We start from the raw sequence: 15,721 nt of genomic DNA on the forward strand, positions 1-15,721 counted from the left end.
ATCTTTTTGTCGGAAAGAAATAGAAAAAGTAAATAAAAATGTAAACTCAACTTTTCTTGATCTCTTTGAATGATTGATGATCGATCAGATGAGCGAATTTGCAACATCTGAGCAGTTTGAGAACCCTCGTTTCCATCTTCATCACTTGATGGATGGGTGAATAACATAGAATGTTATCGCTCCTTTAGGGTCTGTTTGATTGCTGAGAAAATTGGAGTAAGAAAGAATGGAATGAGAAATGTCGGGATGACTCAGTTAGTTTTAATGTGTTTGTTTGCTGAGAAAATTTTTGTGAGAAAATCCACTTTCTAGTGTTTGTTTGCTGAGAAAATTTTTCTCAACTAAAAAAATGCGTGTAATTTACTTTTATGACAACTTGCACCCCCAAATGTATGATACATGATTGAACTTGCCACATGGCATGATAGTGTTATTAAACTTGCTCATTCAAAAATTTTACTTAGAAAGAGTAAGAAATGCTTAATTATTTGGACTTGCTCATTCATCGTATAATTTGTTCATAGGTCTACTCAATGTACTCATCCATAAAAAACTTGTGCATGCATTCATAAAATAGTCTACTATAAACTATAATTGCTCTATTATTTGGACCTATTGGTACATCAAAGAAGTTGCATTCAATAACATATTTCATTCAAAAAGTCATACATACATTAATAAATCATTTGAATTTGTCTTTAATCTGTAATTAGTTCATCAATGCCAATAGTTCAACCTATTCATTCCATGTAGCCATAATCATCCATATACCAATAAATCCATTTGTGGTAAAATATAACCATTCATTCTACCTAAGTAGATTGACCATCGCAAAAAAAAAGGGACAACAATCAAATTGCCAATGCATCCCCAAAAAATATACAAAATGGACACAAAATGAACCCAAAAAAGATACAAAACGATCAGCAGGAGTGGAGGGCAGAGATGAAACACTGAAGGCACGGATCCAAGTCTCAACTCCAAGCCTCTCTACCAACACTTCCCCTTCCAACATCTCAAAGCTTGCAGACATCCCAGCAGGAATTTTCTTCATCCATTTTGAGTGCCTTCTGCATGCTTCTGACAACAGGCTGTTTAACTGTGGGCAGTTACAGGAATAAAGTACAAAATGTAAGAATTCACGAACAGATAAACGTTTTTTATAATAGAAACACAGAGAATTTATTAAACTAAAGACAGATTACAACACTCAAATTAAACAATCTATATTCAAAAAGCAATTAAAACCCACCTCCCAATTCAACCATAGATAGACTAAGAAACATTAAAAAAACAACTTTCAGAACAATTCAGAATGGGCATCAAGAGCACCTCTTTGACCACGTTTCCAAATAGAGGAATCTGACTAATCTTTCGCTCAATCACCTACCATGTCAAATATGAGATAAGAGTTACTCTTTTCCACCAATTCTTAGACCAGAAGAAAATGAAAGACACTTGTGGGAACAATTTTTATAATCCTGGGTGGACCTGACTCGCCATCAAGTCCTTGTGACACTATAAGAAACGTATATAAGGAGCATTAACACCAGTAAAAGGTTTTGCTTTTCTGTTTAAGAAACTATAAACCTATTTCTACCATACAATCATGTTTTTAATCATTTGACAAGAACCTAAAGTCACTTCAGACCATTTGAAATTTGTATGTGTGTGTGTATTTTTGTTTTTTTGTTTGTTTGTTTGTTTGTTTTTTTTTTTTTTTTTTGGGAGGGGGGGGGGGGTACCTGTATTGAAGGAAAAAACAAGATTTGCAGCTGCCCCTATAGTAATAAATATATTGCTTGCTTTTGATCCCGGAATGTTGTAATCCCTAGTAGGGGTGTTTATCCCTACAAACAACAGAAGAATTATTAGAATGAGAATACACCATAGAGAAACCTTTCTAGAACTGATAATATATGAGTAAAAAAAGGAAGAAACACGTAAACATCAAGGGGAATGTATTTTAGTCAATTTTTTAACTCTAAAAACACCTTGAGGCATACCTTGAACATCATTGTCCTCTTCCCAGATGAACCTCAAAGGAGAAAGTAATGAAATCTCAAAAGAAACTGTATTCAATTCACTGAAATTGAGCTTGTACAATGGTCTATTTATAGGCACTGCCCAACTTTCCTACAATAGTAAAATTAGTAAAAATAATAAAACCCTAATTGGGCTAAATCTTTCCAAAACATTGTATTTTACTAAAAGAAGACTTTCTAATCAAACTCAGACTCATAACAAACTAAAATGAAAAGGATGCCAAAGCTTACCATAAAATGAAAGTTTTTAGAAAAATCCCCCATTTGGAGACCAAAATGATGGAACTTGTCAGCATGTAGTGCTCATAGAGACTATCATTTTGACTAATGACATGTCAAAAATGGATGCCTGGATAAAAAATTATGGACATTTGAAGATTCAGCACCTGTTTTGGCCTCTTTTCTTCTTTTCTTTGTGATCCTAGGCCTCTAAAAACTTTTCAGCAATTTGTTCTACATCAAGGTGGAGGAGAGGAGATGAAGAAGTTTGAATGGTTTGTCAGGTGGGGCTAACTTTTGGGAATTGGGAAATGATGCCGGCTCATCCACTAACATGTCCTCCCAGACTAAATCTCACACCTCTCCAAGCCCAACCAGCTCAATTATGACTTTGGCCTTTAAAAATATTTGATTGAAAGATAAACTTAAATGTCTCTTGAAGCAACCAAAAACCCCAATGACAGACTGGATTTGGTCTTCATGCCTCCAACATGCAAAAGAAAATCTTAGTGCTACTTAATTAAATCAATTTCCAACTAAAATGGAGAGATCTACACTACTTCCCCTTGCAAATCCAAGATCAACATCACCATCTCATACGCTTTTTTAACCTTTACCTTCTAGGGGTAATCACCCTAATTTCTGACTTCCCCAGAGAACAGTTATTCTCTTTCATATTGCACACGGTCAAGATTAATGAAATATAGCACAGAGCCTCAGAGACCACGAGGCCTTTATCTTTTTCCTTTTTAACAAGGAACAAAATAAGATGGATAGGTACCAAACTTCTCTTCAAGAGTCTGGACTCATGCTTTACTGTTGAGTTTTCAAGGTTGTAATATAAATCAAACACTGATGCTACTATAACTGCCAAGCTGCCTATATAATATAGTTCAGCAACTGATATTGATATTGTTTTAGAGGAGTAGGCCATATCTAACCATCGCAAAGTGTAATATCCATGTAATATCCTAGTTCCAAGAATCTTTGTGCCTAGAGGTGCGAGTTGAGTTGCCCAAGTTCAAGAATATCAACCTATGATACCTGGATAGCTGTACAAGGATGTTGTATGCCGTATCATGATTCATGTCAGATACTTCAATTTTTACTGTAAATTTCATATCCAATCCATTTGTGCCCTTTCCATATCCAGGTAAAATAGATTTCAACTACATCAGGCTAAGGCCCATTCAAAATTTGACAAATTCTTAACTAATCCAACCCAAGTTGCATCCCTAGTTGGGCAAAGGTTCTAATGATGTTTCTAATTTTAGGTGAAATATCTGATGCAAATTTGTACTTCTCTCTTTAACACTCTTAACACTCCTTCCATTTCTAATAGCTAAACTCAGAGGGCTCACACTATCCTCAGCCTACTTTTCACCATTCATGTCTCTTGTTTACTAGTGCTTAAATATTTCTTTATTAACACTAGCTCATAATTATCTAAGTTTTCTCCATGTTTCTTTATTTCACATCTCTGTGCAGGAATCTCCATAGAATTTTGCTACCTTAGTCCAAGTGCAGTACTTCCCTTCCCCAATATCCAAGAAAGCAAATCCTGCTTAGAAATTAGAATCCAAAACAACAAAACAGCAACATACATGTTGGAAGAATACTAACAACCACAAGTCTTGCACTAGAACTAGCACAGTGCCAGAGAGGCTGGGGATATCAGAACCAAATTGAGAAAACTGATTCAATATTGGAAGTACTAGAATCAGGTATCCATCATGACAATGCACATAAAGGGAGTGGGACATTACTTTGTACCAAGCAGGATACAAAAGCTAGTCCTTGGTCTCAAAGAATGCCCATCTCTTATTTGGCACTGTAAAAATGGACAAATACCAAGAGGATAAGAAGGTAAAGATACAGTTAAAAATGTACTCAATGATTTTATGAGTGTGACATTATTTTGAACAAGGAAGGTCATGATAACTAGAATATACAATATGAAAAAATAAACATCATTTCTTTTTTAAGATGAAAAACAAAGATAATTAAGGAAGAGAATTTACAAAATATTTGACATAATTAAACTTTTACAGTACATAACTAATCATAGGACATAGAAGCACCTACCATCTTTAAGCGACAGCGTGAATCCTATAATGATATATATTAGACTGAAGAATGTTGAAAATCCAAGCCAAATCCTTAAGGCAGACAAATGCGGTATGCCGAAAGAGCTCGCATTGTGCAAAAGCATACTCAGAACAATATCCACATACTTCTCATCCACGATTCTCCAATAGCCATCAATCTCCACAGCCGAAAGAGCTGGCAGACCAGCTCTCAATTCCTCATCACTAGCTTGTATCCTGTCAACTAAGTCCTCCCATCGAAATAAACCCGTCTTGTCTTTCTCAATCTCCTCCAATTCCTCCACATCCATCTCATCTTCTGGTCTGTAGGGGTTCTCCATGAGGAGCAATTTAAGCTTATCCAGCTTGGGAGCAACTTCCACAAGTTCCATAATTCCAAGTGCCACTTTGAGTACCGATGCAACCACTGGCTCATCGCTAGCAGTCTCACTCGACTCCGACGGATCTGATGGAGGAACGAGGAACACAGAATTGGAGGTTCCGACGAACTTGACGGCATAAGTCTTGGACGACGTACAAAGAACAGCTTCTTCGTCGGACTGACCTCGTAGACTCACTCTACAAATAAAGAACCCTAGAACTGAATACCGAATCATAACCCAAGTCGAAGAAACTGCAGAGATACAGAAAAGAAATATGGATGAAACCTAAAAAATCGAATTTGAAGAGTTGAAAACTCATTGCGATCACCTGTTGTGAAGGATATCAGGAAGCAGCTTCTCGTCGATTTCAAGAAGCATAAGATCATCATGGGGCCCAAAGTGGGGGTGATAAGCGATCGAGATTGAGGAGTTCGGTTGAAGATTTAACACTGCTTTAGCTCCTCCTTTCGTTTCGTGTTCCATCTCTCCCTCTCAGAGCTCGCTCTCTCTTTCTCCCTCTCAGAACTTTCGTTTCGTTACTTAATTTTGGGATCCGCGTCTCTCATGTTTTTCGCGCAAAACAGAATCATTCGAAAATATTTCCTTTTCTCATCTTTTCTCAGCAATCAAATAGACCCTTGGTATTCCGTATAGACAATCCAACGCGACAATTTCTCTTGGATATTAAAAATGAAAAATTGCGGATATTTCAAAAATTGAAGATGCAGTTCAATAGGTTTTTCTTCTTCATGAGTTTCGCATTGAGGGAGAACTTCCAACATTTCACTCTTGACATTAATTAAAAAGCCAGAAAACGCTAGTGGTTTTACACATCAATCGGTTCAGTCTCAAAGTAAAAGAGAACGAACAGTTGTACATGTCACGATGGACTTCACACTTTTTGAAAGTTTGGATACTGTAGTGACATATTTGAAATTCAAGTACTAACTTGACAATCCCCAAACTTCAAGGTACTAAAGTGGAATTTTTCCATACCGAAATCAACCCTATTTATGTTTTTGCCGGTCAATGATCAATCATTTTCAAGGAAAAATTGTAATCAAATTAGATTCAAGTATGTGAATTTATATTGTCCCTTCAAAAAAGATTCAACCCGAAAAGACAATATTGTCCCATCAAGTGTTGATAACATTTCCTCCAATTAGGAAAGTTATTTATGCCATGTTTGATTCAATTCTTATCATTTCTCATTCTTACCCAAGATAAAATTCTAAAATAGACAAGAATGGGTAAAAATAGGCAGAATGAGAAAATATTGCTATGAACCAAACATTTTTTCTTAAAAATGAATTATTTTCACACTGTCAAGTGCCCTATATTGCTCATTTTCATTCTAAAAAAAAAAAAACATGTTGGTATTTATAAACCACCAACTTAGGTCTCCAAACTATTGGCATAGATGTTTACTGGTGGATGGGCGACGATCAATGTTTATTAGTTGCCATAGATGTACTTTTATAAAAGTACTTTTGTAAAAGTGATTTTATAAAAGTACTTTTGTCAAAGTGCTTTCGTAAAAAGTACTTCCATAAAAATGTTTTTTATAAAAAGTACTTTTTTTGTAAAAGTGATTTAGTAAAAGTAATTTTATAAAAGTATTTTCGTAAAAATGTTTTTATTAAAATGCTTTCATAAAAGTACTTTTATAAAAGTGCTTTTATAAAAGTACTTTCGTAAAAGTACTTTACTTTCACAAAAGCACTTTTCATAAATTTACTTTTATAAAAGTGTTTTTTGTAAAAGCATTTTTGTAAAAGTATTTTTGTAAAAATGCTTTCATAAAAGTGTTTTCGCAAAAGTAAACATCTATGGCAGCAGCTTTGTAGGCAAAGTTTCATTAAAGAATGAAAATGAGCAAGATGGGGCATGATTATTTTTCATGTGATAGGCTACTCAATTTTTGTGCTATGGGGCTGATTTTTCATTATAAAAAGAATGTGGCCCAATGGCAAGGATTTTGTAACCAAACACTCTAATGTTATTCATTCTTGCCCATTCTTGCCTAGAATGAGCAAGAACTAAAAGAATGAGGCCCATAGCAGTGAACCAAACATGGCCTTGTAATCTTCAGAGAATGAACCAAACATAGCTTTAAATGACAATTCAACAGGGAATGGGGGAAATTACCATAGGCTGCCTCATGAGTCATGACGAAACTGTGGACACCAGAGTAAATAGGGGTGGACATGGGCCAAAGCCAACTGGTCCATGGGATACTTCCAGCCCAGAAACTTTTGGGCACCCCCTGGTCCCAGAAACTTTTGTAGGTAGGTTGCAGAATACCAATTGTTGTCTAAAGCCTAAAGGAGAAGGGTGAGTACAATACCCATTTTGGGCTACTCCTATACCTCTCATTTAGTGCCCCTTTGGGAGGATTTTCATGCAGTGGCTTATGGCATTGCAGGGTAGGCCTTACATAGAAAGCCTTGAAGTCATGTTTGGTGAAAAACCTGAAAAGCCAGTGTCCCTCATTAACTCAACACAATGCAGCTCTATATGCCAGCTCTCCAAGAATGTAACTGGCAAAACAATTATGTACATAGAAGGCATCAACCCAAATGTTTGAGAAGCAACAACTGACTGAAAGAAACAGTCATAGGGCAAATGTTTGTGATATAAAATAATTGGCTACTTACTAACAAGTTGGAAACTTACAAAGTTCCGTTCAGATGTAAATATCATGATCCAATTATGTTGTACATCACTGTTTCCCTAAAAGGACTGTTTTCCAGATTTTTCTCTTTATCTTAGAACTTCGCAGGCTAATTTGGAGCTTACATGAGGCCAGCTACACAAATCCTGTTTTCTTAATGGATAGCTGCATAAATCCTATTTCATCATTCCATCTATGAGACATCCTGTGCCAAATTGTTAATTATCATATCCTTTCTTGCTGCATCAGCTTATGTTCTTCTCAGTCTTCCGGTAGCTCTTTTAGATCTCCTAAATTCCCAAAAAGTGCATTAGATATCAATTTGCTGCTTGGTTGGTTTGTTTCTTCTACTATAACAAAAACAATCTGCCTAGTTTATTAGAGAGCAAGTTGGTTGATCTTAGTTGGGCCTGAAATGGATAATACTTTCAAATACCATTGACACATGCTTTTTGTGTGAATGGTACAGCCCATTTTAGTTGATCTTAGTTGGTACATGACAAAAACTAGCTATACGGCACATTTTAGTCCAATTTTTCTTCTCTTCTCTTGGTAAGATCATGTTTTTCTCCAAGATTCAGCAACAAATGCAACAACTGAATTTAGAATCAAGGATCTCCTACATGTAACCCTCCTAAAGTGACTGAAATTTTACAGAAAGTCGTTCAAGTGATGTAGTATGATACCTGGATATCAGTACAAAGGTGCTGTATCATGCCAAATACTTCAACTTTTATTGTAAAATTCATATTTGATACTGTATCCAGCCATATGCTTGCCACATCCGAATAACATAAGTCTAGCTATTAGGGGGTGGATGGGTGCCACATACCTCACTACCAAGATTCTGGAGGTTTTTGGCATTCTATGCAACAAATTCTCTCCTAGATCCTCATAAGCATGAATGAGCAATTATATGGCCAAATATCAAAAGCATGAACGAGCAATTATATAGCCAAACATTAGAAGCATGAACGAGCAATTATATTACCATAAGGAATGTTGTATATGGACCATTACTGCACATAAGTCTCAGTTTGGAAGGAGTACAAATACAAATATGTACAGTGCAAATACATACGAAAATAATACAAAATACAAGGTTTTGCACTCTACATGTTTGTATTTGTACTCCTTCCAAACTGAGCCTGTAGAGAAGATGGGCCAAATGGCCCATAGGTTGTTTAGTCTTTCTTGTTATTTATGTTTCTTTTCTGTAATGGGCTTTATTCTGGGCCCATCCTGTCTATATTAAGTTCTGTGTAAATTCTTGCCCAATTAGGGGCCTCCTTGTAATTATTCAAATATATCTTAATAAAAGAGTGTTAGGGTGTTGAGAGAGGGAATGTTCGAAACTCTCATTCTCAGACCCTCATTGCTGAACTCTCAAGCTCTCCTCTCTTCAGTTTCTTCATGGTATCAGAGCATATTTGAATTTGAATATCCTAGGGCTGGAAGCTTAGTCATGTACTGCCTGATTCTTGGAGGTCATTGGACGAGCCCAAGACTAGAATCTCTTGGTAAAGTGGTTCGGTGGCCAGGAAGAATCAGAGAAAGAAAGAGGGGAAGAGAAACAACTCGGTTCTGTTTATGAAGATCGACTATGTTTGGACTGTTGGAGTTTGAACTGTAAGTTGTGCTCAGTTTTCTAGTTGTTCTGTTTTGAAGCTCGACTATGTTTGGACTGTAAGTTGTGCTCAGTTTTTCTGGTTGTTCTGTATTATCTTCGACTGTGTTTGGACTGTTGAAGTGTTTGAAAATCCTAGTTGTTCTGTACTATCTTCGACTGCATTAAATCTAGTTTAACCCAGAAATTTCTAGGCTGTTTTTCTCTTCTTCTTGGACTGTTAAAACCTACCGAAACATCCTTGTAACAAGGTTGTGTATTGTTACTCATATTTTGGCTGGTTGTACGAACTGTTTTTTGGGTCTTTTCTCTTCCTTGACAGTGGGGTTGTCTCTATTGCCCACATTGTGTTTGTGAAAAGGCTTGTTCAGCAATACCGATTGGTATTTACTCTTCTTGGCTGAGTGCACAGCTTTGAAAAGGTACTTCGGCTGAATACACAGTGCCTAGGAGTTTCTGATTACTTCTTGAAGGCTGAACTCAGAATATTGTCTTCTTGTGGTCGGCTGAACTCTGTTATTGCTTGTCCTCATTCAGTATATTTGTATAAGTCATCTGAAATCATATTTAAAGTGTGTACATGATGTACTCCTCAGAGTTTGAAAACAAAAATGGTGCTGAATATGGACTGGTTCAGGGGACTCCAAGTGATTCCTTATTGACTGTGACCACAGTTAAACTCGATGGAACTAATTATCTAGCATGGTCACAATCAGTAAAGATTCATGTTTGTAGTAGAGGAAAGTGGGGATTCATTTCCGGGAGTAAGAAGGCTCTCCCAGAAGATGATCCATCTTACGAGAAGTGGATGCAAGAAAATTACACTGTCATTGGGTGGCTTATGAATTCAATGCAGCCACAAATCAATCAACACTACCTATGGATGAATTCAGCAAAAGAAATTTGAGACAGTGTTGCGAAAACCTATTCACAAAAACTCAATGTGGCCCGGGCATATAAATTGAGAAGTGATGTAAAGAATTTAAGGCAATGGGAGAAACCTCTCATTGTATATTTCTCAACCCTGAAGTCCCTATGGCAAGAGATTGACCTAATAAAAGTTGTAACTTGGGACACCACCAATGATGTAGAGACCTACAGAAAATTGGTCGAAAGGAACAGGGTATTTGAATTCTTAACTGGACTAAACTCAGAATATGATATCACAAAACAAAATGTTCTTTCCAAGGAGTGTGTCTCTTTGTCACAAGCTTATGCATTGGTGAGTAGTGAAGAGAGCAAAAGGGTTGTTCAGGTTCAAGGGGCTAATATTAATGATCACTTTGCCAATTGGAGAATTAAACCCAAAGGGAATGCTGGAACTTCTGGTGGCATAGGAAAGAAAGAAGTTATATTGAGTATTTTAAGAAGCCGAAACACACCAAAGACAAGTGTTGGAAATTACATCATAATCTTGTTCCCAGTCGGTTTCAGAAAATGCATGATAGTAAAAGATCAAGAAATGCAAATATAACTGTTGGGCCAAATAGTGAAGAAATGTCTGCTTCTGCATAGTTGGCAGCCATAAGAGCAGAATATGAAAAGTTTGGGAAGATGATCAGTCAGCTGAGTGATGTGACCTCTTCTCCCAACCCTTCAGGCAATTCTTTTGTTGCTTCAGCATTTGCTCATTCAGGTATAAGGGCTTCTGTCAATCATGCTACCACTTCAGGTAATCTCAAGATCTCTTGGATTATTGACTCAAGTGCTTCTGACCATATGACCAATTTCTCTACCTTATTTGTTTCATATGACTTTCTTCCTGGACGGGATAAAATCACTTTAGCTGATGGTTCACTTGCCCCTATTTCTGGTAAGGGAACCATCAAGGCTACGGATTCCTTGTTCCTACCTCCTGCCCTTCATGTACCTAAACTAAATACAAATTTGTTGTTTGTAAACAATTTAACCAAGTCACTAAACTATTGTGTAACCTTCTTTCCTTCCTACTGTGTTTGGGAGTGGCCATGAGGCGAACGAAATATATCTGCTTGATACCCCAAAACAATGCACTGATCATCTTGGGAATGCTACTCTTGGATTTGTTTCTTCAGAGTCTGTTAGTCGGATTATGTTGTGTCATCATCGTTTTGGTCATCTGTCTTTTTCTGCCTTGAGTCATCTTTTCCCTGAGCTGTTTAAGGGAATTAGTTTGTCTAGTCTTCATTGTGAGTCTTGTGAATTATCAAAGCAGTGTAGAAACAATTATCCTTTGAGTAATAAAAGATATTCCTTTCCTTTTAATATTGTGCACTCTGATGTGTGGGGGCCTTAACACTTACCTTCCATGAGTAGCTATAAATATTTTATCCTGTTTATTGATGATTTTTCTCGATTCACTTGGATATTCCTAATGAAATCACGTGATGAAGTTCCAAGACTTATAAAACAATTCCATGAATTTGTTCTAACCCAATTTGATACCAAGATTAAAATCTTCAGATCTGACAATGCAAAATAATACTTTGAGAAGAACATATCCTGCTATCTCTCTGACATGGGTGTCATTCATCAAAGCTCATGTGCTAGGACCCCAGAACAGAATGGGGTTGCTGAGAGGAAAAATAGGCATATTGTTGAAATTGCAAGAAGTATCTTATTTGCCTCACATGTTCCTACCAGGTTTTGGGGTGATGTTGTTTTTACTGCTACCTACCTTATAAATCGTATGTCATCCAGGGTTTTGGGGTTTAAGTTTCCCTTCCATCTTTTTCATCCAGATAAGGACATTTTTCCTGTTCCTATTCGTGTCTTTGGATGCACCTGTTATGTATATGTTCCAAGTTTCTAAAGGCATAAATTTGAACCCAAAGCTCAAAAGTGTATCTTCCTTAGTTATTCCCCCACACTGAAGGGTTATTATTGTTTTGATCCAAAGTCTGGCAATCGGTATATCTCAATGGATGTCACCTTTGATGAGCTTTCCCCCTTTTATGGTTCATCTCCAGAAGGACATTGTCCACAGGGGGAGGATTTGTCACAGGTGTTTGCTCTTCCTCTCCCTGTCCCTATTGAATCTCTTGATGTGTCTGTTTCTCCTGTCCCTGTTGAGTCTCTTGATGTGTCTCCTTCTCCTTGTCCCAATACTCTACCTCCTCATCCTATCCTCAATCCCAATGTGTATCAAAGGCACAGATTCAGAAATGTGCAGGTTGTTTCTCCTACAACACATGAACCTCATACACTTTCAGTCACAAAAGAGACAACAAATACTGTTTTAGCACCTTTGGATTCATCTTTCCCTGACTTGATATTCCCATTGCTGTTAGAAAATGAAAACGGAAGTGCATTGCACACTGCATTTCAAAGCACCTTTTCTACAGTTTTCTTTCACCTCCATACTTTGCCTATCTCTCTTCTGTTGCTTCTCATCCTATTCCCAGGTCTGTGTCAAAAGCTCTTAAGATTCCAGAGTGGGGGATGCTATGAGATCTGAAATCGATGCCCTATACAAGAATGACACATGGAAAGTGGTGGATTTTCCTGAAGGGAAGGATCCAGTCGGTTGCAAGTGAGTCTTTACTATCAAATACCGAGCTGATGGCACCATTGAAAGGTACAAGGCCATGCTGGTTACAAAAGGCTATACAAAGACATATGAGATTGATTATTTAGAGACCTTTGCACCTGTTGCCAAGATGACATCTGTGAGGGTTCTTCTATCTTTAGCTGCTCACTTTGACTGGCCTCTTTATCAATTGGATGTGAAGAATGCATTTTTGAATGGTGAATTACATGAGGAGGTTTATATGTCTCTTCCTCCAGTGATGTATGGAACTGATATGAAAGGGAAGGTATGCAGGCTGAAGAAATCTCTTTATGGACTGAAACAGTCCCCTAGAGCATGGTTTAAGAGATTTAGAACAACACTTGTTAACTTTGGTTATGTGCAGACACAGTCCGATCATACTCTTTTTGTGAAGAGGAGTGGACCTCTGGTAGTATACCTCATTGTGTATGTAGATGATATTGTAGTGACTGGTAATGATGTTTTAGGAATTCATGATCTAAAATCTTTTTTCCATACAGAGTTTGAGATTAAAGATTTGGGGGACTTGAGATACTTTCTTGGTATAGAAGTGGCTCGATCAAAGGATGTGATTCTTATCTCCCAAAGGAAGTATGTTCTTGATTTGCTCTCCGAGACTGAAAAGATGGGTGCTAGACCAGTTGCTACTCCTATTGATATGAGTCATAAACTCTCAGCCTCAGAAGGGGCATTGTTAGAAGACAAAGGAATCTTTTAGAGACTTCTTGGGAAACTTTTGTACCTATGCATGACTCGGCCATATATTGCATATGCAGTCAGTTGCATTAGCCAATTCATGCATGCTCCCCGAGACACTCATATGGCAGCAGCAGAGATAATCCTATGTTATTTGAAGGGCTCCCCAAAAAAGGGCATTCTGTTTACCAAGCATGGTCATCTGAAACTTGAAGCCTACACCGATGCTGGCTGGGCCGGAAACATTGATGACAGAAGATCTACTTCTGGGTATTGCAGCTTGATGGCTGGTAATGTTGTTTCTTGGAGAAGCAAGAAACAATCGGTTGTTGCTCGGTCTTCGGCTGAAGCAGAATACAGGGCCATGGCACATGGAGTTTCTGAATTATTATGGCTAAAATCCTTTATGGAAGAATTTGGAGTTGAATATGACAAGCCAATGATGTTGTACTGTGATAATCAGGCTGCCATCAACATTGCTCACAACCCAGTGCAACATGATAGAACCAAGCATATTGAAATTGATCGACACTTCATTACGGAAAGGGTCTCTTCGAGTGAAGTGTGTCTTCCTTTCATCATATCTGAAGGACAGTTGGCAGATTATCTCACCAAAGGCATTCCCAAGGCAAAACTTCAACATGATACCAGCAAGCTTGGCATGATTGACATCTATGCTCAGTTTAAGGGGGAGTGTAGAGAAGATGGGCCGAATGGCCCATAGGTTGTTTAGTTTCTTCAGAGCCTAATGAATTTCTGAACTGTCCCCTAGGGATTTGTTTTATTCCATTTATTTGTTTATTTTTAATAAGCAAAGACTATATGTATGCCAAAAAGTGAAAAGGATTCAAAGAATAATGAGAAAACTGAAAACCAGTAGCAAAACAAGCACCAAAACAAATTTAGAGTTTGTTTTAATCTACTACTACTACAGACACACACATATATAGTCATAATCTTTTATAATATGATGACATAGGGCTATATGATGAGGACATTGACACTAATATGAAGTGTTAGACTTGACATAACAACTTCAGGAAACTCAAAAGGCAGACATATCAGTACAATTCATTTCATATTCATGAAAATATGTCTCTAGTACTTTGACATTATAATCTCTTGTTACTTGTATCACCAACCTTTTTGCAGGGTTTCTTATTGATAATAAGAAAAACTATATCAAAAGAAAAAAAGAAAAGAAAAAGGAAAGCATAATAGCTTGATGTTTGAGAACCAGGTTGTGGTATCTTATTTAGTTGCTAGAAGACTAAACTTAGTGGGGGAACAATAGCTGAAGGGGCTTGAGTTAGTGCTAGCTAATCAGGAGGACAAGGTAGCAATGGTAGAGAACTTGAAAAGATTCTTGCCTGGTTCAAAATCTCTCAAGGTAGTCACCTGTCTAAACATTGAGGCAAGTTCTAATACTTATTCTCTCATTGTGATGGAGGCCTCAAATAAAGAAGGGGAGAATGGAATTTTCAATGTTGGAGAAGAGAAAGACTAGGGAAGCAAAAAGAAGAGAAATTTTTTTAAAGTGGGTGAAAGGGTCGAGCAACAATAAAGGGTGTACAATAGAAAGAGAAGCAAAATAACATTGATGAATGAAGGAGTTGGGGTTGAAAGGGCAGAAGTGGAAGGACAAGAGGTATTGGGAGGGGGGGGGGGGGGTAAAGGAGGCAAATGCCGTCGACGGAAGGGTGGATGTTGAACAACCAGTAGAGAGACAGGTGAAGGTTGGAAAATCACTTGGCTTATTTTTTCTGGCGGGGGAGAGTGTGGTTAGAAAGTTAATTAAACATTTTGAAAGGAGCAGGGAGGGGGCGAGGTGTGGGACGAAGGAGAAGGGAGGGAAGAGGATTTTGCTGAGTAAGAGTGATGGGAATTGTCAAAAGAGTAAACGGGGGAGGGTGGGGGGACGAAGGAGAAGGGAGAGAAGAGGATTTTTCTGAGGAAGAGTGAAGGGAGTTGTCAAAAGTGTAAAGAGGGGAGGGTGAAGGGAGTTATCCTGGAAAAAGTTGGGGGTTTAAGTAAAGGAAGAAGAAGAGTTTTGTTAAGGAATATGGTGAGGAAATAGAGCTGCTTGATTTTACACAAATTAAGAAAAAAGACCTTGGGGACAGGTTTGGGGAAGTGTTGGGATTTCAAATTTGAAATTTGCACAATATGATCTGATCTGTTGTATTCTATTGTTTTTTCTGTTGTTCATGATGTTCCAAGGTGTTGCCTTAACACCTGGTCAGATTGTATCTTTTTTCCTTTTTAATGAAAATTTTTACTTTTACTATCAAAAATAGTAAAAGTAAAGTGTGATAGGTAAGGAATGGGAACTAAGGATTCAATATATGAAAAAGAGGTTCAGATCTGTAATAGTCAAAAAAAAGGAAGAGAGAAGAAAGTTTACAGTTCAGACTTCTTGAGAAAAAGATAGAAGAGAAAAAATAAGATCGCACTCCTACCC

The 15,721-nt window shown here is 37.4% G+C and overlaps 1 protein-coding gene across 13 annotated transcripts; it reads right to left on the bottom strand.

Annotated features, from left to right (window-relative positions):
• Positions 1 to 632: 632 nt before the first annotated feature.
• On the bottom strand, positions 633 to 5,564 carry LOC148854018 (uncharacterized). 13 transcript variants are annotated; one of them, XR_016113223.1, is made up of 6 exons: positions 5,063 to 5,492; positions 4,350 to 4,930; positions 2,007 to 2,131; positions 1,746 to 1,850; positions 1,333 to 1,386; positions 633 to 1,099 (listed from the first exon to the last, which is right to left on the bottom strand). XR_016113223.1 is itself a non-coding variant. In XM_088985970.1 (5 exons), exons 1-4 carry the CDS (start codon positions 5,215 to 5,217, stop codon positions 1,379 to 1,381), a joined length of 849 nt encoding a protein of 282 aa, XP_088842096.1. In that variant the 5' UTR covers positions 5,218 to 5,564; the 3' UTR covers positions 633 to 1,099; positions 1,333 to 1,378. The 13 variants fall into 13 exon arrangements, 8 of the variants coding, with proteins under 8 accessions (XP_088842096.1, XP_088842098.1, XP_088842100.1 ...); XR_016113222.1 differs by having other exon boundaries at positions 2,007 to 2,136; XR_016113219.1 differs by lacking the exon at positions 2,007 to 2,131 and having other exon boundaries at positions 1,253 to 1,386.
• Between the last annotated feature and the right edge of the window lie 10,157 nt (positions 5,565 to 15,721).

Source organism: Nelumbo lutea, chromosome 4, assembly GCF_056320005.1.
Source record: "Nelumbo lutea isolate HS-2025 chromosome 4, American lotus-T2T, whole genome shotgun sequence".
Lineage (NCBI taxonomy): Eukaryota > Viridiplantae > Streptophyta > Magnoliopsida > Proteales > Nelumbonaceae > Nelumbo > Nelumbo lutea.